At 45.2% G+C, this 25518-nt stretch overlaps 1 protein-coding gene across 22 annotated transcripts; it reads right to left on the bottom strand.

Annotated features, from left to right (window-relative positions):
• Positions 1 to 561: 561 nt before the first annotated feature.
• Positions 562 to 23928, bottom strand: ZNF700 (zinc finger protein 700). 22 transcript variants are annotated; one of them, XM_077977598.1, is made up of 8 exons: positions 23759 to 23928; positions 18937 to 19140; positions 11294 to 11432; positions 7067 to 7317; positions 6298 to 6361; positions 4048 to 4174; positions 3782 to 3842; positions 562 to 3094 (listed from the first exon to the last, which is right to left on the bottom strand). In XM_077977598.1, the coding sequence occupies exons 6-8, from the start codon at positions 4079 to 4081 to the stop codon at positions 1099 to 1101; spliced, it is 2091 nt and encodes a 696-aa protein (XP_077833724.1). In that variant the 5' UTR covers positions 4082 to 4174; positions 6298 to 6361; positions 7067 to 7317; positions 11294 to 11432; positions 18937 to 19140; positions 23759 to 23928; the 3' UTR covers positions 562 to 1098. The 22 variants fall into 22 exon arrangements, with proteins under 22 accessions (XP_077833724.1, XP_077833726.1, XP_077833725.1 ...); XM_077977600.1 differs by having other exon boundaries at positions 7159 to 7317; XM_077977599.1 differs by having other exon boundaries at positions 18950 to 19140.
• Positions 23929 to 25518: the final 1590 nt, after the last annotated feature.

The following is a 25518-nucleotide window of genomic DNA, read 5'->3' as shown; positions in this document are numbered from 1 at the left end:
CACCACGCCCGGCTAATTTTTTTTTTTTTTTTTGTATATTTAGTAGAGATGGGGTTTCACTGTGATAGCCAGGATGGTCTCGATCTCCTGATCTCGTGATCTGCCCTCCTCGGCCTCCCAAAGTGCTGGGATTACACACATGAGAGACTGCGCCTGGCAGTTTTCTTTTGAGATGGAGTCTTGCTCTGTTGCCAGGCTGGAATGCAGTGGTGTGATCTCTGCTCACTGCAACCGCCGCCTCCCAGGTTCAAGTGATTCTCCTGCCTCAGCCTCCCGAGTAGCTGGGACTACAGGTGCATGCCACCACACCCAGCTAATTTTGTATTTTTAGTAGAGACAGGGTTTCACCATGTTGGTCAGAATGGTCTCGATCCCTTGACCTCATGATCTGCCTGCCTCAGCCTCCCAAAGTGCTGGGATTACAGGCATTAGCCACTGGCCACTGTGCCTGGTGCAAAAAGTACAATTTCCATGAGGAAAAAGATGTCTGACATTTTATCCACATGGTAATACTGACTCACAATGTCCAAGTAATAACAATGTAACATTATAAGCTTGATCTAATACATAAAACCAACAGGGTATTTTATTATAGCTTAATTATTTAAAAATAACATGTTAGTATACAGTTATGATAAAGTAAATTGTTTACATTCATTATCTGTATTCAAAGAATCTTGGCAGATCTGAAGGCTTTCCCACACTGCTTACATTCATAGGGTTTCTCCCAAGTGTGAATGCTTCCATGCCATTGAAGGTGCGAGGCTGATCTGAAGGCTTTCCCACACTGCTTACATTCATAGGGCTTCACTCCAGTGTAAGTCCTTTCATGATATTGAAGGGAACTAGAAGAAATGCTTTTCCACATCGCATACACTCATAGGGTTTCTCTCCCATGTGAGTCCTTTCATGACGTTGAAAAGAAGTAAAAGAAATGAAGGCTTTCCCACACTGCTTACATTGATAGGGTTTCTCCCCAGTGTGAGTCATTTCATGGTATCGAAAAGAACTGGAACATGTGAAAGCTTTGCCACATTGCTTGCATTCATAGTGTTTCCTTCCAGTGTGAGTCTATTCATGTCCATAAAAGGAACCAGGCTAGCTGAATGCTTTCCCACAACCCTTACATTCATATGGCTTCTCCCCCATATGAGTCCTTGCATGTATATGCAAGGAAGAAAAATAATTGAATGCTTTTCCACATTCCTTACATTCATAGTGTTTCTCTCCAATGTGTGTTCTTGCATGTACTTGAAGGATCTTGGCAGATGTGAATCCATTCCCACAATGCTTACATTCATAGGGCTTTTCTCCTCTGTGCTTCCTTTCATGTTTTTGAAAAGAAGAGAATTTACAGAATGCTTTTTCACATTCCTTACATTCATAGGGTTTCTCTCCAGTGTGAGTTCTTTCATGCATCTGAAGGTTTGAGGCAGATCTGAAGGCTTTCCCACATTGCTTACACTCATAGGGTTTCTCTCCAGTGTGAGTCCTACTATGCTTTCGAAGGTTTGAGGCACAACTGAAGGCTTTCCCACATTGCTTACACTCATAGGGTTTCTCTCCAGTGTGAGTCCTACCATGCATTCGAAGGTGTGAGGCAGATCTGAAGGCTTTCCCACACTGCTTACATTCATAGGGTTTCTCTCCAGTATGAGTCCTTTCATGATATCGAAGGGAATTGCAACATCTGAAGGCTTTACCACATTGCTTGCATTTGTAGGGTTTCTCTCCACTGTGAGTTTTTTCATGTGTTTGAAATGACTTGGCAGAATAAAAGCTTTTCTCACATATCTTACATTTATAAGGTCTTTCTCCAGAGGGCATTCTTATGTGTTTTTCTGTCTTTTCATGAATTTGAAGGTACTTCACATATCTGAAGGCTTTCCCACATTCCTTACATTCATAGGGTTTCTCTCCAGTATGAGTCCTACCATGCACTCGAAGGTGTGAGGTAGATCTGAAGGCTTTCCCACATTCCTTACATTCATAGGGTTTCTCTCCAGTGTGAGTCCCACCGTGCACTCGAAGCTGTGAGGCAGATCTGAAGGCTTTCCCACACTCCTTACACTCATAGGGTTTCTCTCCAGTGTGAATCCTTTCATGATATCGAAAGGAACTGGAAAGATTGAAAGCTTTACCACATTGGTTGCATTTATAGCGTTTCTCTCCAGTGTGAGTTTTTTCATGTGTTTGAAATGACTTGGCAGAATAAAAGCCTTTCTCACATATCTTACATTTATAAGGTCTTTCTCCAGAGTTCATTCTGTGTGTTTGAAAACTTGTAAGATAGGATAAGGCTTCCCCATATTGCTTACATTCATACGTCTTTTTCCCAGAGTGGGTCTTTTCATGTCTACGAACAGAACTGGTATACGCGAATGCTTTTCCACATTCTTTGCATTGATAAGGCTTCTCCCCCATGTGACTCCTTTCATGTCTATGATAGGAACTGGAACTATGAAATGCTTTATCACATTTGCTACATTCATAGGGCTTCTCCCCAGTGTGAGTTCTTTCATGTATTTGAAGGGTAGCAGAATAACTAAAGGATTTACCACATTGTTTACATTCATATGGTTTCTCTCCAGCGTGTGTTCTTTCATGGATAAGACATAAACTGAAACAATGGAAGGCTTTCCCACAAAATTTACATTTATAAGGTCCATCCCCTTTGTGCATTACCATGTGTCTTCGAATGCTTGAATGGAAAATAAAGGTTTTTCCACATTCTTTACAAGCATAGGGTTTCTCTCCAATGCGATCCCTTTCTTGTGTTCTAATGTAGGGGCGATACCTGAAGGTTTTCTTATTCTTAGGTTGTTGACACTTATATGGCTTCGGTTGACACTTATATGGCTTTGGTCCATATTCCTGATACTCATATGCCTTGTGTCCAATGTCACCTCTGATGTTCATATTAAAAGATGAGTTACCTATGCCAACTTCTCCACACACAAAGCTGTCACATGATTTTACTTCAGGAGAAGTTTGCTTCTCCTGGAAGTTCAGCCTGTCATCTGGAACCTGGGTAAAAGTTTCTCCACAATGACTGTCTTCTTTAATTTCATTGACTTTCTCTTCTATGAGACTCCTGTAAAACATGAGAAGCACATTATGAAGGGTTTGTTTATAAGCAATTTTATATTCATCGACAAGTATTGCACTTGCATTTTTAACACTGTCCATCAAAGTGTAGGCTTTCGGCCCTGGCTGAATTGTTTGAAGATGACTGGACATGTTCTACAAGATGACTCAGCCATACCTATTGTTTAAAAAAATGTTCATAAGGGGCTTAATACTATTCCCATGTAAACTATTTTACAATTACTAAATACTCTATGTCATTTTTCTTTTGAGTCTGGTACTTGTCCTGTTGCCCATGCTGGAGTGCTATGATATCATCATAGCTTACTGTAGCCTTTACTGGCTCAAGTGATCCTCCTGCCTCAGCCTCCTGAGTAGCTGGGACTACTGGTGAATACCACAATGCCCAGCTAATTTTTGGCCGTTGTTGATATGTGGTCTCGCTATATTGCACAGGCTGTTCTTGAACTGCTGGCCTCAAGCTATCTTCCTATCTCCACTTCTCAAAGGACTGGGATTACAGGAGTGAGTCCTCAGCCTCAGTCACATTTAAATATATGTGTTTTGAGAAAATATTCTAAGAAGAAATGAATTTGATGCTGGATTTAGTTCTTTGTTTCACTTCTCTTCAACATATTCTCATATTCTACGATTGTGTAGAGAGACAGTGCTTTCTCTTGTAAGGGCAAATTACCTGAAGCTTCTTCTGGGGATTTTGTACTCATATTCAATGTTCTGGTCTTTCCACTTTTTTCCTAAAATACAGACACAGAAAAATAGTCCTGAAGCGTATAAAATTGTGAAAAAATTATTAGATTCTATGCCCATGATTTACTGCAGCCATGCCTCATTTATTCATCAAAGTATTTCCTGTCTGTGTTCAAAATCACTCAGCAACATTGATGAGCTAGAAACACTGGTTCACTAACGCACTGAGGAAAGGAAAACTGTCATCCTTACCTATAGAGGTCAGGTTCCTGAAAGTTTCCAGCATCACTTCCCTGAAGAGATTCTTCTGGGAAATATCCAGCAACGTCCACTCTTCCTGGGTGAAGTTCACAGCCACATCCTCAAAGGCCACTGGGTCCTGAAACATCTCACATGTGTAGAGGAGGATGGGTGAGAGTGACAGCACTGGGGGCCTAGACTCTATTCCCAAGAAGTTCTCAGGATGCCGTGGACTCCAAATACTTATTCCCTGCTTTGGTCATCAGATCCCTTTCTCTCCTTCTATACTTACTTCCTTCCATAAAGCAACTTTTATTTTTTTGAGACAGAGTTTCGCTCTTGTTGCCCAGGCTGGAGTGCAATGGCGTGATATTGGCTCACAACCGGGGTTCAAGTGATTCTCCTGCCTCAGCCTTCCGAGTAGCTGGGATTATAGGCATGAGCCACCACGCCCAGCTAATTTTGTATTTTTAGTACAGATGGGGTTTCTCCATGTTGGTCAGGCTGGTTTCAAACTCCCAACCTCAGGTGATACACCTGCCTCGACCTCCCAAAGTGCTGGGATTACAGGCATGAGCCACTGTGTCCAGCCAGCAATTTTTTTTTTTTTTTTCTTAACAGAGTCTCTCTCTGTTGCCCAGGCTGGAGTTGAATGGCACAATCTTGGTTCACTACGACCTCTGCCACCTGGGTTCACGTGATTCTCATGCCTCAGTCTCCTTGGTAGTTGAAACCACAGGCATGTGCCACCGTGTCCAGCTAGTTCATAAAGCAATTGTGATGTTAGAACTGAACAAGTGGTAGGCAACAGCAGGATACGAAAATGTGTGTTTTCACTGAAACTAAGGAAGGAGACCACCTCTCTTATTGTCTCATATTTAAGAAAACGAAAGAGGAAGCAAAAGTTAGAGAAAGGCAGAAACGAGATCAATAGTCAGACAGTCTGGTGCCACACCCCAGGCCTGGTAGTTAAAAATCAACTCCTGACCTAACCAATTGTATTAGCTATAGATGCAGATATTGTATGAGAAAGCATTCTGAAACTCTGTGTTCTGTTCTGCTCTGTCCTGTTAATGATGCATGCAGCCCCAGTTATGCACCCCATGCTGGCTCAATCAATCACGATCCTTTCACGTGGACTCCCGTAGAGTTGTAAGTCTTTAAAAGGGGCAGGAATTTCTCTCTCTCAGGGAGCTTGGTTTTTAAGATGCAAGTCTGCCAACACTCCCAGCCAAATAAAGCCACTTCCTTCTCTAACCCAGTGTCTGAGAGGTTTTGTCTGTGGCTCGTCCTGCTACATTTCTTGGTTCCCTGACCGGCAAGCAAGGTGACTAGCAGATGGCCAAGGCAACCCCTTAGGCGGCTTACGCCTGCCCTGTGGAGCATCCCTGCAGGGGACACTGGCCAGCTTGAGTGATGCGTATCCTGAGAGTGCTCCCGGGTAGGCAATTGCACCAGTGGAACGCCTCACCAGAGCAGTGCATGGCAGGCCCTCATGGAGAATCAATACAGTGGCTGAACACTAGGAAGGAATTGGAACTTGGAGTCTGGACATCTGGAACACGGTAAGACCAGTCTTGGGAACTTGCCCACTCCATTTGAGTGGAAGTATGGCCTGATCACCCACGGTGTGCCTTTATCGGCACTTTGTCTTTGGTTTTGATTTTGCCTTTGCTTGAAGTGCTTGACGAACAGGCGTGCCCTTATTGGCACTTCGGCTTTGGTTCTGATTTTGATTTAGTGTGAATTAGACGAGTGAGTGACCTTTACCCTTTCCGTCTTACAGTGTGAGTGTTGTCTTGTCTCAAGAGAAAAATGGGTCGGACACAAGGTAAGCCCACCCCACTAGGAACTATGTTAAAAAAATTTTCAAAAAGGGATTTAAGGGAGACTATGGAGTTACTGTAACACCAGGAAAACTTAGAACTTTGTGTGAGACAGACTGGCCAGCATTAGAGGTGGATTGGCCATCAGAAGGAAGCCTTGATAGGTCCCTTATTTCAAAGGTATGGCACAAGATTACCTGTAAGCCAGGGCATCTAGACCAGTTCCTGTACACAGACACTTGGTTACAGCTGGTTTTACATCCCCCCGCCAGTGGTTGAGAGGACAGGCAGCAGCACTGTTAGTGGCAAAGGGACAGATAGCCCATGAGGGATCTTGCTCCACCCGCCGAGGGAAGTCAGCTCCTAAAGTTCTATCTGACCCAATGTCAGAGGACCCATGGCAGGAAATGGCACCAGCAATGCCCCCCGCCCTTACCTGGAAGAGAGACTCCCCACTCCTGAGCCCACAGCACCTGTGCCTCCACCAGACACATACACCCCTAGACCAACCAGAGCAGACAAGAAAGAATGTGAAGCTGCAGGAGAAACCCCTCCCTTGGCAGCTCATTTACAACCTAAGACTGAAAAGACAAGTGCCCCCAGTTAAAGAAGAAACAAAATGGCTCCAAGCCAGAGGTCTCAGGCAAGGACGAAAGGGCCTTGTTTAATCTGGCAGAAGGGTTACTGGACTAAGGGGGACCCGGCTCAGGTGCCCCCAATGAGCCCATGGTCAGGATGACAGTTGGGGACAAGGACATTTGAGTTTCCTGTCAATACTAGTGCTGAACATTCAGTAGTAACCAGCCCGGTCGCCCCCTTATCCAAAAAGACTATTGATACAATCGAAGCCACAGGATTCTCGGCAAAACAAGCTTTCTGCTTGCCCTGGACTTGTACTGTAGGGGGACACGAAGTAATTCACCAGTTCTTGTACATTCCCAACTGCTCCTTGCCCTTGCTGGGAAGGGACTTGCTTAGCAAGCTGAGAGCCACCATCTCTTTTTACAAAGCACAGCTCTTTTACAGCTAAAGTTATCTGGAAAGGGAGTCATCATGGCCCTTACGGTCCCCCGGGAGGAGGAATGAAGACTTTTCTTAACCAAGCCAGGCTAAGAGATAAGACCAGCTCTGGCTGAGTGGTGGTCAAAGCTGTGGGCGGAAGATAACCCTCCAGGGCTGGCAGTCAACCAAACCCCTGTACTTACAGAAGTTAAGCCTGGGGCCCAGCTGGTCAGGCAAAAACAGTACCCGGTCCTCCAGAGAAGCTCTTGAAGGTATCCAGGTCCATCTCAAGCACCTGAGAGCCTTTGGAATTATAGTCCCTTGTCAGTCTCCATGGAACACTCCCCTCCTGCCTTTTCCCAAGCCGGGGACCAAAGACCACAGGCCAGTACAGGACTTGTGCTTGGTCAATCAAGCTCAGAAAGAAAGCGGGTCATCTGCAGCCTACTGTAGCCTAAAACCAGAAGGCAGGTGAGAGAATTCTTAGGGTTCTGCAGACTGTGGATCCCAAACTTTGCAGTACTGGCCAAACCTCTATATGGGGTCACAAAGGCGGGTACTGGGAACCTTTTGAATGGGAATCCCAACAACAGTGAGCCTTTCATGAGTTAAAAGAAAAACTTATGTCAGTCCCAGCCCTGGGGCTACCTGATCTGACAAAGCCTTTTACACTGTATGTGTCAGAAAAAGAAAAAAATGGCAGTTGGAGTTCTAACCCAGACTGTGGGGCCCTGGCCAAGGCCAGTGGCCTACCTTTTACCTACTTATTCTAAAGAAGAAAAGGACTTTCTCCAGGCAGAGGGAGGACAGGTGATGGAAGAAGGATGGATCCGGTTACTGGATGGGAGAGTAGCTGTGCCACAGCTGCTGGGAACTGCAGTCATACTGGCTGTGCATAAAACCACCCATCTAGGCCAGGAGTCACTTGAAAAGTTGTTAGGCCAGTACTTCTACATCTCATTTACCAGACCTTGCCAAAACAGTGGCACAGCGATGTATTATCTGCCAACAACACGATGCAAGGCAGGATCCAACCATCCCGCCCGGCATACAAGCTTATGGAGCAGCTTCCGCTGAAGATCTGTAAGTAGACTTCACAGAAGTGCCAAAATGTGAAGATAGCAAGTATTTATTAGTTCTTGTGGGTGGGTGGAGGCTTATCCAACGCGAACTGAGAAAGCTGTTGAAGTAACCCGTGTGCTTCTTCGAGATCTTATTCCTAGGTTTGAACTGCCCTTACGAATTGGCTCAAATAACAGGCTAGTGTTTATGGCTGACTTGGTACAGAAAACAGCACGGGTATTGGGGATCACATGGATACTGCATGCTGCCTACCGACCTCAGAGTTCCGGAAAGGTGGAGCAGATGAGTCAGACTATCAAAAATAGTTTAGGGAAAGCATGTCAAGAAACAGGATTAAAATGGGTACAAACTCTCCCTGTGGTATTATTTAAGATTAAATTTACCCCTTCTAGAAAAACAGGATATTCCTCTTATGAAATATTATATCATAGACCTCCTCCCAAACTATGGGGACTTCCAGGCACTCCCTGAGAGTTAGGTGAAATTAAGTTACAGCGACAGCTACAGGCCTTAGGAAAAATTACACAAACAATCTCAGCCTGGGTAAATGAGAAATGCCCCATTAGCTTATTCTCCCCAGTTCACCCTTTCTCCCCATGTGATCGAGTGTGGATCAAGGACTGGAACGTAGCCCCCTTGTGCCCATGGTGGAAGGGACACCAGACCACTCCCACTGCCATGAAGGTAGAGGGAATCCCGGCCTGGATCCGCCACGGTTATGTAAAACCTTCAGTACCTAAGGCCGGGGAGGCGAGACCAGGCCCAGATAACTCATGCAAAGTGACTCTGAAAAAGACGACGGTCACACCTGGAAGTTGACTGGTCTACGTGAGGCCGAAGCATGAGGAAATGTGTCATGGGACTCATTCTCCTTAAAATTTGGACTTCAACAATAAGGACTTCAACTGATTTTCCCCCCACGGAAGATTGTTCCCCATGTATTCATCAGGTTACTGAGGTAGGGCTACAAGTTAAAATAATCTTCCTGTTTTATAGTTATTATGAATGCCTAGAAATTTTAAAAGGAACTTGCCTGTATAACACGACTCAGTACAAAGTGTGTAACCCAGGAAATGCCCGACCTGATGTGTACTATAACCCATCTGAGTCTCCCATGATCATAGTCTTTGAAATAAGATTTAAAAACTAGTTCTTTTCTAGGCAATAGAAGTAAAAAAAATAGCTAAAACAGAAAAAAAAGAAAGCCCCATTTACATGTTCAACCAGATCATATGGTTACAAGCTATCTTAGAAATAACCACTAATAAAATTGGCAGAGCTTTAACTGTTTTAGCCCGGTAAGAAACCCAGATGAAAAATGCTATCTATCAAAATAGATGGGCACTAGACTACTTGCTAGCAACTAAAGGAGGGGCTATGGAAAATTTAACCTAACCAATTGCTGTCTGCATATAAATAATCAAGGGCAAGTAGTCAAAAATACAGTTAAGGACATAACAAAGTTGGCACATGTGCCTGTACAGGTTTGGCATGGGTTTAATCCTAAATCTGTATTTGGAAAATGGTTTCTAGCACTAGGAGGATTTAAAATGCTTATAAAGGTCGGGCGCGGTGGCTCACGCCTGTAATCCCAGCACTTTGGGAGGCTGAGGCAGGCGGATCACAAGGTCAGGAGATTGAGACCATCCTGGCGAACACGGTGAAACCCTGTCTCTACTGAAAATACAAAAAAATTAGCCGAGCGTGGTGGCAGGCACCTGTAGTCCCAGCTTCTAGGGAGGCTGAGGCAGGAGAATGGCGTTAACCTGGGAGGCGGCGGAGCTTGCAATGAGCGGAGATCGTGCCACCGCACTCCAGCCTGGGCGACAGAGCGAGACTCCGTCTCAAAAAAAAAGAAAATGCTTATAAAGAAATCATCATAATAATAGAAACCTGCTTGTTGCTCCCCTGCTTGCTACCTCATACCTCAGAAAAAGAAAGAGGAAGCAAAAGTTAAAGGAAAGCAGAAATGAGATCAATAGACAGCCCAGTGCCACACCCTAGGCCTGGTAGTTAAAAATCAACTCCTGGCCAGGTGCAGTGGCTCATGCCTTTAATCCCAGCACTTTGGAAGGCAGCGGCGGGCAGATCACGAGGTCAGGAGATCAAGACCATCCTGGCTAACACAGTGAAACCCCGTCTCTACTAAAAATACAAAAAATTAGCCAGGCGTGGTGGCAGGCACCTGTAGTTCTGTAGTCCCAGCTACTCGGGAGGCTGAGGCAGGAGGATGGTGTGAACCCGGGAGGCAGAGCTTGCAGTGAGCCGAGATTGAGCCACTGCATTCCAGCCTGGGTGACAGAGTGAGACTTTGTCTCAAAAAAAAAAAAAAAATCACCTCCTGACCTAACCACTTGTATATCTATAGATTCCAGACATTGTATGAGAAAGCATTGTGAAACTCTGTTCTATTCTGCTCTGTCCTGTCACCGATGCATGCAGATCCAGTTACGCACCCTATCCTTGCTTAATCGATCATGATCCTTTCACGTGGACCCCCTTAGAGTTGTAAGCCTTTAAAAGGGGCAGGAATTTCTCTCTCTCGGGGAGCTCGGTTTTTAAGATGCAAGTCTGCCGATGCTTCCGGCCAAATAAAGCCACTTCCTTCTCTAACCTGGTGTCTGAGATGTTATATCTGTGGCCTGTCCTGCTACAATTCAGGAAGAAAAGTGAGCTGCCTAGGCTGTCCCTAATGTCTCTTTGGACTGTGGGTCTGTAGCACCTGTCATAACAGAGTCCTATGAATTAATATGCAGAAAAAAGTTAACGTTAGCAGTCCTGAGGCTCTGTTTCCTTGAAAATGTCTGTTCCCAAAGTCTAATCTTTGATGACATTGTTAGAGAAGGCAGATAACTAGTCAAGAGCAGGAGGGGAAGTCCAGGGGAAAGCCCACACCCCCAGGGACCACCCCAAACAGGCATGCTAGATATAAGCAGAGAAGAGGAGAAATACCTAAGTAGAAAGAAACATCCATTATGATGCCCAGGATTCACTCACTTCACAGTTATCCTGTCAGAATGTAGCTAGATAGATGGTAAGAAGGGCAAAGGGGACACTCCTAAGAAAAGTCTGGCACCCTAAGCACACAAGAGGGCAAACAAGAAACTCCTAAGAGATACCCAGGTGTAAAAAGCATAGATTGAATCACTATACGACCCTCCTGGCATGGCAGGAATGAGCAATGCAGCCACCCACATATCCACTGATGGCTGAATGGATAAACAAAATGTCCTAAGTATATACATACAATGGGATATTATTTATACTTAGAAAGTAACATCTTGGCCAGGCGCTGTGGCTCACGCCTGTAAGTCCAGCACTTTTGGAGGCCGAGGTGGGTCAATTACCTGAGGTTGGAGTTGGAGACCAGTCTGACCAACGTGGAGAAATTTTGTCTCTACTAAAAATACAAAATTAGCCAGGTGTGGTGGCGCATGCCTGTAATCCCAGCTACTCAGGAGGCTGAGGTAGGAGAATTGCTTGAACCTGAAAGGCAGAGATTGCGGTGAGCCAAGATTGCGCCATTGAACTCCAGCCTGCCGTCTCAAAAAAAAAAAAAAAAAGAAAATAACATCTTGCTCCATACTGCAATATGCATGCAACCTCACCTCAGGATAATTGCAATAAGCAAAATACAATAGAATTCATCTTACAGAACTTATGTAGATCTGTCAAACTATCTCAACTGTACATGTAAAATTCCTTAAGCTGATAAGTTTTAAGTTTTGTTTTACAATAAGTAATGATAATAAATCATGGTAGCAGCCAGGTGTGGTGACTCATGCCTACAATTCCAGTACTTTGGGAGGCCAAGGCAGGTGTAATTATGGAGGTTAGCAGTTTGAGATCTGCCTGGCCAAAATGATGGAACTCCATCTCTACGAAAAATACAAAAATCAGCCAGGCCCAACAGCATGGTACTGGTACCAAAACAGAGATATAGACCAATGGAACAGAACAGAGCCCTCAGAAATAATACCACACATCTACAACCATCTGATCTTTGACAAACCTGACAAAAACAAGGAATGGGGAAAGGATTCCCTATTTCATAAATGGGGCTGGGAAAACTGTCTAGCCATCTGTAGAAAGCTGAAACTGGATCCCTTCCTTACACCTTATACAAAAATTAATTCCTGATGGATTAAAGACTTAAATGTCAGACCTAAAACCCTAAAAACCCTAGAAGAAAACCTAGGCAATACCATTCAGGACATAGGCATGGGCAAGGACTTCATGACTAAAACACCAAAGCAATGGCAACAAAAGCCAAAATTGACAAATGGGATCTAATTAAACTAGAGAGCTTCTGCACAGCAAAAGAAACTACCATCAGAGTGAACAGGCAACCTACAGAATGGGAGAAAGTTTTTGCAATATACCCATCTGACAAAGGGCTAATATTCAGAATCTACAAAGAACTCAAACAAATTTACAAGAAAAAATGAAACAACCCCATTAAAAAGTAGGCAAAGGATATGAACAGACACTTCTCAAAAGAAGACATTTATGCAGCCAACAGACACAAGACAAAATGCTCATCATCACTGGCCATCAGAGAAATGCAAATCAAAACCACAATGAGATACCATCTCATACCAGTTAGAAAGGTGATAATTAAAAAGTCAGGAAACAATAGGTGCTGGAGAGGATGTGGAGAAATAGGAACACTTTTACACTGTTGGTGGGACTGTAAACTAGTCCAACCATTGTGGAAGACAGTGTAGCGATTCCTCAAGGATCTAGAACCAGAAATACCATTTGACCTAGCCATCCCATTACTGGGTATATACCCAAAGGATTACAAATCATGCTACTATAAAGACACATGCACACGTATGTTTATTGTGGCACTATTCACAATAGCAAAGACTTGGAACCAACCCAAATGTCCATCAATGATAGACTGGATAAAGAAAATGTGGCACATACACACCATGGAATACTATGCAGCCATAAAAAAGGATGATTTCGTGTCCTTTGCAGGGACATGGATGCAGCTGGAAACCATCATTCTCAGCAAACTATCACAAGAACAGAAAACCAAACACCGCATGTTTTCACTCATAGGTGGGAACTGAACAATGAGACCCCTTGGACACAGGGCAGGGAATATCACACACTGGGGCCTGTCAGAGGGTGGAGGGCTAGGGGAGGGATAGCATTAGGAGAAATACCTAATGTAAATGATGAGGTGATGGGGGCAACAAACCAACATGGCACATGTTATACCTATGTATCAAACATGCACATTGTGTACATGTACCCTAGAACTTAAAAGTATAATTAAAAAACAAAACAAACAAAAAGAAAAAAACAAAGTAAAAGTGTTTGTTTTGGAAATGACTTTGTTAACAGAATAAAAAGACAAGTGACAGACTGGAACAAAATCTTTGCAGAACACCTATCTGATGAAGGACTGGTATCCAAAAGGTAATGAAGAACTCCTAAAATTCTACAAGAAAAAAACCCAACCAATCAAAAAAGAAGCAAAAAGCCAGGCACAGTGGCTCATGCCTGTAATCCCAGCACTTTGGGAGGCTGAGGCGGGTGGATCACTGAGGTCAGGAGTTTGAGACCAGCCTAACATGGTGAAACCCAGTCTCAACTCAAAATACAAAAATTAGCTAGGCCTGGTGGCGGGAGCCTGTAATCCCACCTACTCAGGAGGCTAAGGCAGAAGAATCGCTTGAACCCAGGAGGCAGATGTTGTAGTGAGCCGAGATTACACCACTGCACTCCAGCCTGGGCGACAGAGCCAGACTCCATCTCCAAAAAAAAAAAAAAAAAAAAAAAGCAAGATCTTTCCAAGTATACCTCCCCGCAAAAACTGTAATTATGGCAAACAAACATATGACAGGATGCTTTACATTACATGTCATTTAAGAGCAAAATGGAAACAGGCCAGGCGCAGTGGCTCACGCCTGTAATACGACACATTGGGAAGCCAAGGCGGGTGGATAACCTGAGGTCAGGAGTTTGAGACCCGCCTGGCCAACATGGTAAAACCTCATCTCTACTAATAATACAAAAATTGGCCAGGTGAGGCAGTGCACACCTGTTAATCCCAGATACTCTAGAGGCTGAGTCAGGAGAATCACTTGAACCCAGGAGGTAGAGGCTGCAGTGAGCTGAGATTACTCCATTGCATTCCAGCCTGGGCAACAAGAGTGAAACTGCGTCTCCAAAAAAAAAAAAAGAAAGAAAAGAAAAAAAGAAAACAATGAGGCAGCAGCAAATACCTGGTGGAGTAGCTAAAATCCAAAACACTGACACTTGCTAATGCCAATGACAGTGAACTCTCATTCACTACCGATGTGAATGGAAACTTCTACAGCCAATTTGGAAGACAGTCTGCGGAGCTCTGAAAAAAATAAGCATGGTGTCCTACTGATTCAGTAGTCTCATTCCTACAATACTGACCCAAATGAACTGAAAACTGATGTCCACACAAAAGTCCTCCCACAAACATTTTTAGCAGCCTTACTCATGACTGCCAAAAACTAGACTCAATCAAGGTGAGTCTTTTAAAAAAAAAAAAAATAGAAGAGGTCTCACACTGTATCTACCAGGCTGGTCTCTAACTCCTGGCCTCAAGCAATCTTCTCACCTCAGTCTCCTGCATGCTGGGAACTCAGGGATGAGGCATCACACCAGGCTCAAGGTGAGCCTTTCAACAGGTGAATAAAGAAACAAACTATGGGCCGGGCACGGTGGCTCCTGCCTGTAATCCCAGCACTTTGGGAGGCCGAGACGGGCGGATCACGAGGTTAGGAGATCGAGACCATCCTGGCTAACACGGTGAAACCCTGTCTCTACTAAAAAAAAAAAAAATACAAAAAACTAGCCAGGTGAGGTGGCGGGCGCCTGTAGTCCCAGCTACTCGGGAGGCTGAGGCAGGAGAATGGCGTAAACCTGGGAGGCGGAGCTTGCAGTGAGCTGAGATCCCGCTACTGCACTCCAGCCTGGGCGACAGAGAGAGACTCTGCCTCAAAAAAAAAAAAAGAAAAAGAAAAAGAAACAAACTATGGTAACACCCATCCAGTGTTAATGCTACTCAGTGGTGAAAGAAATGAGTGGCCGGACATGGTGGCTCACAAGTGGAATCCCAGCACTTTGGGAAGCTGAGGTGGGAGGATCACCTGAGCTGGGGTGTTTGAGACCCTGTCTCTAACAAAACAAAAACAAAAACAAAATTTTTTTTTTTATTGAGACAGAGTCTCGCTGTGTCGCCCAGGCTAGAGTGCAGTGGCGCAATCTCGGCTCACTGCAAGCTCTGCCTCCTGGGTTCACGCCATTCAAAAACAAAATTTTTTTTAGATAAATAAACAAAAATAAAAAATACACGAGTTGTCAAGCAACAAAGCTTTCGAGAGACCTTCAACGCATATTTTTACATGAAGGAAGCAAGTCTGAAATGGTCCCTTACAGCATCATTCCAAATATGTGATATTCTGGAAAATGCAAAACTCTAGAGGCAGGAACATCATCATTTGTTGCCAGGGATAAACAGGGATGGCAAAAGAGTGAGGGGAAAGCCATGATTAGGAGGAGCACAGGGGATTTTGAGGTCTGTGAAATGCTTCTGTATAAGACTGTGATGGTGGATACATGACACATGCAGTTGTCTTAAACCACAGAACAAAAGAGTGAAGTTTAATGTAAAAGATGAACTTTAGGTAATAATAGCATTGGCTTCTTCAATTTTCGTCATGTTCACATGTAGTATATTCTTGCATCAACTGTAGGATACACCACACACAGTCAATATGGTTTCTTTGGTTTAAAACTTTTTTTTTTTTTGAAACAGGGTCTTGCTATGTCGCCGAGGCTGGCCTCCAACTCCTGAGTCCAAGCCATCCTCCCGTTTCAGCTTCTCTAAGTGGTAGGATTACAGCACCTGGCCAGTTAAGATGTTTAAAATAGGGGGAACTATGAGCTTGGAAGAAAAATGCGGGAACTCTGTGGATTATCTGCTCAATGTTTTGGGTAAACAACCACTGTTCTAAATCATAAAATCAACTAAATAAGAAAGTGAATTAACTATCATTCCATGTAAGGTTCACAACTGAGTTTAAATAAAACCCAATATAAAATACGACATATTGGCCGGGTGCAGTGGCTCATGCCTGTAATTCCAGCACTTTGGGAGGCCGAGGCAGGCGGATCACAAGGTCAGGAGATCGAGACCATCCTGGCTAACACGGTGAAACCCCGTCTCTACTAAAAATACAAAATATTAGCCGGGCCAGGTGGCGGGCGCCTGTAGTCCCAGCCTCTCAGGAGGCTGAGGCAGGAGAATGGCGTGAACCCGGGAGGTGGAGCTTGCAGTGAGCCAAGATCTCGCCACTGCACTCCAGCCTGGGCGACAAAGCGAGACTCCGTCTCAAAAAAAAGAAAAAAAAAAAAATCACATATTGGCATATTGGTTATCATTTGCATAAAAAAAGTACAAAAATAAAATATACTGATATGGATGGGTACCCAGGTTGGGGAAGCATAAAGAAAAGTAGGGCAGTTGTCTTATCATTCACAGTACTGGCTCCATCAATATTTGGATTAATTGTGCAATTTTTTAATGTATTTTGTGCGTATGTAATACTTTTAGTTTCTGGAATGCATACCCTATACAGAAATAAATCTCAGTGAATTCTAATTATCTGCAACAACAGCATAACATATTGAAACTAATTTTTTTGTTTGTTTTTCTTTTTTCTTGAAACAGGGTCTCATTCTGTTACCCAGGCTGGAGTGTAGTGGTGCAATCATAGCTCACTGCAGCCTCGAACTCCTAGGCTCAACAGTTCTTTCCACCTCAGTGTCCTGAGTAGCTGGGACTACAGGCACACATCACCATGACCAGGTAAGTTTTTGTATAGACAAGGTTTGCCATGTTGCCCAGCCTGGACTAATTTCTTCCTTTCTTTCTTTTTTTTTGAGACAAAGTTTCACTCTTGTTGCTGGAGTGCAATGGCACGATCTTGGGATCTTGGCTCACCGCAACCTCTGCCTCCCAGGTTCAAGTGATTCTCCTGCCTCAGCCTCCTGAATACCTGGGATTACAGGCCTGTGCCACCACGCCTGGCTAATTTTGTGTTTTTAGTAGAGATGGGGTTCTTCCATGTTCATCAGGGTGATCTCGAACTCCTGAATTAGGCTATCTGCATGCATTGGCCTCCCAAAGTGTTGGGATTACAGGCATGAGCCACCACGCCGGGCCACTAATTTCTATTAAAACTAATTTTCTTGAAGTCCAAAAAAGTCTCAAGAAGGATAAAAAATGATTATTATGCAAAAAGTTTACACTGAAAAACATCAATATAAAAGGCAATAATGGAAAAAATGCCACGTGTCCTTAAAAGGAGATTAAGTATCACTATGATGTAACCTCTCTGAAATATGCCTAGAGTTATATTTTATTTTATGAAATGTACAAGGCAGTTTGTTCCTTTCACTAAAATTAAGAAAAAAGTACTTCTAAAAACTGAAATAGAAGACAATGACTAAAAATAGCCAAGATCCTCTATAGAATATGGTTGGGGGGTGTTATGGTGTGAATATTTGCACCACTCCAAAAAAATCATACATTAATAACCTACCCCCAATATAGTATTAGAAGTTGACATCTCTGGGAAGTAATTAGGATTAGATGAGAACATAGGAGTAAATCCTTTCTGAATGAGATTAGTACTCTTACAAGAAGACACAGGAGAGCCGGCTCCCTCTCTTTTCTGTCAGGTGAAGAAACCACAAGATGACTATTTGCAAACCAAGAAGCAGGCCCTTACCAGATACTAGATCTGCCAGCTCCCTGAACGTGGACTTCACAACCTCAAGAACTGCCAGAAATAAATGTCTATTCTTTAAGTCACCCAGTCTATGGTAATTTGATACAGCAGCCCAACATGACTAAGACAGAGAGGCACTATCCCTACTACACACCGCAGCTTTGAACTCTAAACTAATTAACAGAAAATGGTATTATCAGAGATGGAAAGATAGGCCAAGGCCGGGCGCGGTGGCTCAAGCCTGTAATCCCAGCACTTTGGGAGGCCGAGATGGGCGGATCACGAGGTCAGGAGATCGAGACCATCCTGGCGAACACGGTGAAACCCCGTCTCTACTAAAAAGTACGAAAAAAAAAACTAGCCGGGCGAGGTGGCGGGCGCCTATAGTCCCAGCTACTTGGGAGGCTGAGGCAGGAGAATGGCGTAAACCCGGGAGGCGGAGCTTGCAGTGAGCTGAGATCCGGCCACTGCACTCCCGCCTGGGCGACAGAGTGAGACTCTGTCTCAAAAAAAAAAAAAAAAAAAAAAAAAAGAAAGATAGGCCAATGGAGAACAGCAAATTGTGAAAGTAGGGCACCTATGTTTTTTTGGTTTTTTTTTTGAGACAGAGTTTTGCTCTTGTTGCCCTGGCTAGAATCTCGGCAATCTCGGCTCACTGCAACCTCCACCTCCCAGGTTCAAGTGATTCTCCTGCCTCAGCCTCCCGAGTAGCTGGGATTACAGCCATGCACCACCATGCTTGGCTAATTTTGAATTTTAATAGTGATGGAGTTTCACCATATTGGTCAGGCTTGTCTCAAACTCCTGACCTCAGGTGATCTGCCAATCTCAGCCTCCCAAAGTGCTGGTATCACAGGCATGAGCCACCACACCCAGTCTGGGCATCTATTTAAGGTAATGTGAAACTATGACAAACCAGGTATTGCCAGCCAATGATATAAGTGGTGAACACTTAACAGAAAAAGCAGGGACAAATGGTTCTCTACCAGAGGATAATCAATCTACTACTCATCATCTCCATATACAGTAATTTAATTCATTCTAGAGCTGCCGGTTATAGTGAGTTCTTATAATCATATGTTACCTTAGCATGCATTTTCTTTATGGATTTCACATTCTCATAACAGAAGAAACCTTTACTCAAACTCAACAGAGTTTCCAGTTCTCCACCTCCTCCCAGTTCCTCCATGTGGTCAACTCACATGTAACACTTACACAGCTGCATTCTGGTGACCACCTCCCTGTGGGACAGCTAGATACAACCTTGTTGGGGTGGCCTTTCCTTGTCTTTTGGGATATTTCTCTCTTCACAGTTGAGACAATCCAGAGGACAGGAATCATTTCTGCTTTTCCTCAATAGCAACATCCGATTAGCTGACCTGCCATGCGTCTCCAATTAATGGAAACTGAAGTTGGGAGAGAGAAGCAGAGCACCCATGAATTGGGTATCTAGATGAAAAGTATACCAGGCATCTCCTCCACCATTACTCATTCAGCTGCTCCCTTGGGAGGCCCCACTCCCCTAGGCACTGATACCCACTAGACCCTCCAAGAGACACGGCAACTGTGGGGGTCTTGGGTCAGCTACAGGCAGTTCTAAAACTCAAAACCTGGAAAAGATAGAAGGGTGTGCTGAAGACATACCACCCTGTAAAGTTTCCAGAAAGGAACCTCATCCCAAAGATATCCTGATAAGGTGTCTGTGTCTCAGAAAGATAACAGGAGGAGAGGCAGAAAGGATTTTTCAGGAAAATGTCTAGTGGTGATTCTCTGCTTTCCTCTCATGTGAAATGTTCAGACATTGATTTTACTGTAAGCCCTTGAAGAGTCAGGCTGTGGTATGAGAGTGGAGGACCTGCATCGCATATATTTGGAAAATGTGAGGTGAAACCAGTCGCCCTGGAAAGTGTGAAAAAATTTAAAGAAGAAGCAATGAGACCAAACTGTGTGTAGTACCCTAGGGTCCTACCTAAGGGCCCTGAAATCAAATTTAAATACAATTCTTGGAAATTACTAATTTATAGGGAAATAAAATTTATGCTTAATCAGGCACAATTTACCAATTACCTTGTAACTACATACGTAGAAATTTTCTACCTATATAGGCTGTGTGAACAAGTAAATCAGGCCAGGTGCAGTGGTTCACACCTGTAATCCCACCACTTTGGGAGGCCAAGGTGGGCGGACCACTTGCGGACGGGAGTTTGAGACTAGCCTGGCCAACGTGGTAAAACCCCATCTTTACTAAAAATACAAAAATTAGCTGAGTGTGGTGGCATATGCATGTAATCCCAGTTACTTGGGAGGCTGAGGCAGGAGAATTACTTGAACCCAGGAGGTGGAGGCTGTAGTGAGTGAGCTATCGCGCCACTGCACTCCAGCCTGGCCAACAGAGTGAGGCCTTGTCTCAAAACAAACAAACAACAAAAACAACAAAGTAATTCCAAAATTGAAGCTGACAGATCTCTCAATTATCTTGAAGCAATGTGATCATGGGGTTGAGTCACATGACACACAACTTTCACATAGACAGCTGGAACTCTCCTTTCCCTGATTACAGATTCACCTTCTTTCTTACCTATAGTGTTTTGTAAAATGTTGTAAATGACTGAAGGGAAACAGGAAAGACCCTTTCCCTCTTCACTTTTTTTTTTAATTTAATATGATTTTTCACAATTGAGATAGGGTCTCGCTATGTTGCCCAGGCTGGTCTTGAACTCCTGAGATCAAGCCATCCACTTGCCTTGGCCGCCCAAAGTGCTGGGGTTCTGGGTGTGAGCCATCCCGCCAGGCCCCTCTTCACTACTGATCTCTGTAGTAGACTAACTTCCCTCTTTACTTCCTCACACAAAGACTTCATGTCTATCACATTGTCTTCAGCTGGAATGTTAAATTCACTCTTTTAAATTGAAAAGGAAATAAAAACCAGCCAGAAAGAAAAGAATACAAGCTCTGGGGGGAAAAAAAAGCAAACCCTAACGAATTGAGATGTTAGCCAGGTGCAGTGGCTGACATCTGTAATCCCAGCACACTCCTGGAGGCCAAGGAAGCCAGGAGCCAGAGACCAGCCTGGGCAACATAACGAGACCTAACCCCTGCAAAAAATAAAAAATTAGCCAGGTGTGGTGGTGGGCAACTGTAGTCTCAGCTACTTGGGAGGCTGAGATGCTTGAGCCAGTGAGGTCAAGCCTGCAGTAAGCCATGATTGCACCACCGCTCCAGCCTGGGTCACAGAGCAAGGCATTGTCTCCAGAAAAAACTGTTGTATCTCATACATCAGCCTTCTATGGAAAACGTAATCCTGTTGTATTTATTTGTCTTTTGCCTATGTAAGTGTTAGGGAAACAGGTGCCTAGGGGAGCCAGAGTAACACCAATTCAAGTTCAGCTCCACCTTGAGACTAACAAGAAACACTCCTTGCCAGTCACAACCCATGATCATCAAATGTTTCCCATGAAGAAAACAGCCTACAGATGCCTGCAAGTATCCTTACACTCCCACAACAACAGAACGTCCTGATGTCCCAACACCCATAACAACATATGCTTTCAAGATAATTACAGTTGTTTTAATGCACTTGTATGCTAAAATGTAAAGGATAGTTTTCTTTAACTCAACAGAGTAATAAATTGTGTGACGCTGTCAGCCCACATGCAGGTAGGCACAGGTAGTTTATTCTTTACATAGACAAGATCGCTATATAAGAAAAACTTAAAGACAGTACGTTCCTCCACTTGCTGTATGAGGATGCCTTACTCTGAAACAGAGAAGCTTTTTCTTTCTTTTTCCTTTTCTCTCCTTTTTTTTTTTTTTTTTTTAAATAGAGACAGGGTCTTGCTGTGTTAGCCAGGTTGGTCTTGAACTCTTTTTTGTTTGTTTGGTTTTTGCTTTTTGAGATGGGGTCTCACTCTGTTACCCACACTGGAGTGCAGTGGCGCATCCTCGGCTGGGCTGCAACCTTTGCTTCCGGGGTTCAAGTGATTCTCTCACCTCAGCCTCCCGACTACCTGGGCAGTACAGGTGCAAGTCACCACATCCAGTTAATTTTTGTTAGTTTTGGAAGAGATGGGGTTTATTGGGGCTATATTGCCCAGGCTGGTCTCGAACTCCTGAACTCAAGTGATCCTCCCACCTTGGCCTCCCAAAGTGCTTGGATTACAGGCCTAAGCCATCATGCTGGCCCAGAGTAGCTTTCAATAAACTCTCTTCTCACTACACTGTGTGACTCGTCTTGAATTCCTTCCTGTGTAAGATTCGAGAACTCTCCTGGGGTCTGATCAGGACCTCATTTTCCGGTAATACAAGCAAGAACTTAACTTCCAATTTTGGAGTACTGAGTCCATTTCTCTGGAGTCTTTTTCCTAAATGGGCCATTGCTATCTTTTTGCTTGAATAAACTCTTCCAATTGAAATCTGAAGCTTTCGATTATGTTGGAGTGACAAGTCCAAATAAGGCAACTGCATCTCTGCAACCAATCAAGCATTTATCTGGTTTGTCTCCTCATGTAACTTATAACAGCCTACCCCTAAACTGGTAAACTAAAAATAAAAACATCCGGCCTGGCAAGATGGCTCACATCTTTAATCCCAGCACTTTGGGAGGCCAAGGTGGGTGGATCACTTGAGGTCAGGAGTTCGAGAACAGCCTGGCCAACATGGTGAAACCCCATCTCTACTAAAAATACAAAAATTAGGAGGGTGTAGCCGTGCATGCCTGTAATACCAGCTACTCGGGAGGCTGAGGCAGCAGAATCGCTTGAATCCAGAAGGCGGAGGTTGCAGTGAGCCGAGATAGAGCCATTGCACTCCAGTCTGGGTGACAGGAGGCTCTGTCTCAAACCAAACAAAACAAAAACAAAGTACCTTCCCAGCTAAGTGAAGTGACCGGCTCTTGGCCAAGGGGACCCCCGAAAAACCCTGAAAATTGAGTTCTTCTGTATGACAAGATGGGAAGTGAGACGGTCTCCTTATACCCTCTCCCTTTAGGAGTTTAGAAATGCAGCAGCTTAATGCACATTCATGTAAAAATAGGTATCATCAGAATGGAAAAACGAACTCCATGGGGCAATAACATACCACATTACAAACAAGATCTAAGGCCACGTAAGGCAAAGGTAAAGTCACGCCTTAGAATTCATAAAATCTAGAGAAACAGGTCTGTTTTTTGGCTGGGATAGAATCAAGTGGCAGATAACAGATCCTCTTCCTTCAGCATTCCTTCCTACCTCCTCCAAACTTTAGACAAAGCTTCACACTCTCAACCAGCTGCCACCTACAGAATCCCTCAACCACCTGTGCCTTCTAACCCCCCTTCCACAGGTTCCACCCTTTCTACCAAAGGAATTTACATCTTTCAGGCACTGATTCATTATTTTCCCTACAATTCCTGTCTCTCTGAAATGAATAAAACCAAACTGTCTTGAGCCGCCTCGGGACCACTTACTCCAGGCTTCTCGGGGTTGTGTTTCCCTCGGCCAAGGTCTCTCCTATTCGGCTCCAAATAAACTTCTTTATTTTACATAGTCTGGCTTTTTCCGCTGACAAACCACAAGCCAGGACTGGGTGTTTCTCATTCGTGAATCGCTGTTTGCTCAAATGAACTCTTTAATTGTTAACGTACCTCAGTTTAATTTTTAACAGGAGAAAGTGGGGGCTGGGGCCCCACAGACCGCTGCTCCTCCCACGCACGAACCCTACACCCGAGTCAGGATTCCACCCATAACCCTCACGTTGCTTCCGCTCAATCTGGGGAGACGTCGGGCTGCGAGCGCGGAACTGCCCAGAGAAGGCTCCGGGGCCGTGGTCGCAGTCGCCGCGCAGGGACGGGACAGGACGCCCGGGGTCCCAGCTGCCGGCCCAGCCCCGTCCAGCGGCCGAGGGGACCGAGGGCCAAACTGCTCAAGGAGGACTCGGTCCCAGACCCCGGAGTCGCCCACAGGGAGGCCCGGGTCCCGCCACAGCCTGTTCCCGCCTGTTCCAGGCAGCCCCTCCCCCGTCTCACGACACCCGGCCCCGCACACGCACCATTTCCTGGCTTTCAGGCGGCGTCCTCTCAACAGCTCCTGTGACTAGAGCAGGGAATAGCACAGGTGACTGAGCGACAGAAACCTGGGTACAGGCACCAGGTCCCTCTCCGGCTGGACAGACCGGACGGATCCCAACCGCCGCCCGCACAGCGACAAACGTGTGGGGAGGAACACAACCCCCTACATTTCCGGATGAACTGTGCGCAGGGCCACGCCCCCGCGCCTCTGATTGGATGAAATGCTAGGCCCCGCCCCCACATCTGAGTGACAGCTGAAGCCCTGGGTATCAGACCCCCAGAGCCAGACTGACGGATTCTCTAAGGTTTCTCTAAGGCTTCTCTAAGGGCGAGCACTCTAGTTACTGGATATTTGCATTTCAGCCAAAGTTGGTGTTGATAGAAGAGAATACTAGCGTCATCTTCACTCAAGGGGCTGTCCCTGCTCCTTCGTTCTGCACGGGGTCACAGGAGTGTGCAGGGAATTTCAGACTCAGTGTCCACAGGAGCCATCTGCTGGCCTTAGAGCAGCAGTGGAACCGAGACCAGGCCGGGCACGACTGCACCAGGAGGCGAGGCATATGTCCTCGAGCGGGCCGGAATTGGGAATGAGGCGTGGCCAAGCCTTGGTCACACACCCCCATCCCCTCCTCACTGTGTGAAAGTGTTTTCTCCTTCCAGATCTTCATTTTCACCAGCAGGAAACTGTCACCATGTTTTAAGTTTCTGACCTGAGTAAACTGTCAACTTCATGAACGCTTTATCCAGGTGATGCCACCAAACAATTCTGCCTCTAGCTCTAGCCTGATCTTCACACTTTTTTTTTTTTTTTTTTTGAGACGGAGGCTGTCTTGCTCTGTAGCCCAGGCCGGAGTCCTGTGGCGCGATCTCAACTCATTGCAAGCTCCGCCTCCCCAGTTCACACCATTCTCCTGCCTCAGCCTCCCGAGTAGCTGGGACTAAAGGCGCCCGCCACCACGCCTGGCTAATATTTTTTTTTTTTTTTTTTTTTTTTTTTTTGAGACGGAGTCTGGCTCTGTCGCCCAGGCTGGAGTGCAGTGGCCGGATCTCAGCTCACTGCAAGCTCCGCCTCCCGGGTTTGCGCCATTCTCCTGCCTCAGCCTCCCGAGTAGCTGGGACTACAGGCGCCCGCCACCTTGCCCGGCTAGTTTTTTGTATTTTTTAGTAGAGACGGGGTTTCACCGTGTTAGCCAGGATGGTCTCGATCTCCTGACCTCGTGATCCGCCCGTCTCGGCCTCCCAAAGTGCTGGGATTACAGGCTTGAGCCACCGCGCCCGGCCTATATTTTGTATTTTTAGTAGAGACGGGGTTTTACCATCCTGGTTTCAGCCAGGATGGTCTCGATCTCCTGACCTCGTGATCCGCCCACCTCGGCCTCCCAAAGTGCTGGGATTACAGGCGTCAGTCACCGCGCCCGGCCACACTTTTTTTTAAAATCTATACAAATAACTCTGACCCCAGCAACCCCATGCATGTCAAACACCAAATCCTGCCCAGAAAACAGCTGCAGGCTCCAGCTGCACAACACCACAAAGGACAGACGCCACAAATGCTTCTGCACCTGGGCCTTCTGCTTTCCAGGGCTCTGCAGCTTCTCGGGATCCCCACTCCTTCTGGAGCTGCTCTGAGCAGCTGGAGGCCACCTGTAGAAGGGGGTGGGCTGCCCGGGAAGCCACCAGGGAAGCTCTCTTTCTCTCCCTTTGCAGGCTCCAGACTGTCCTCAACGTGGAGTCACTGGCC

The sequence above is a fragment of the Macaca mulatta genome, chromosome 19 (genome assembly GCF_049350105.2).
Source record: "Macaca mulatta isolate MMU2019108-1 chromosome 19, T2T-MMU8v2.0, whole genome shotgun sequence".
NCBI classification, from domain to species: domain Eukaryota; kingdom Metazoa; phylum Chordata; class Mammalia; order Primates; family Cercopithecidae; genus Macaca; species Macaca mulatta.
The sequence above is the reverse complement of the archived record's forward strand: the minus strand, read 5'-3'. Positions and strand labels throughout refer to the sequence as shown.

Coding starts and splice junctions, on each gene's coding strand:
- ZNF700 (XM_077977586.1), bottom strand. CDS start 18,959: ATGCAGCTGTGTAAGTGTTACAT. Junction 11,433..18,936: donor CAGCTGTGTAAGTGTTACAT/GTGAGTTGACCA, acceptor TCTGCCTTTCAG/GTTCAAGCAATTCTCCTACC. Junction 3,843..4,047: donor CAGGAACCTGACCTCTATAG/GTAAGGATGACA, acceptor TCTGTATTTTAG/GAAAAAAGTGGAAAGACCAG.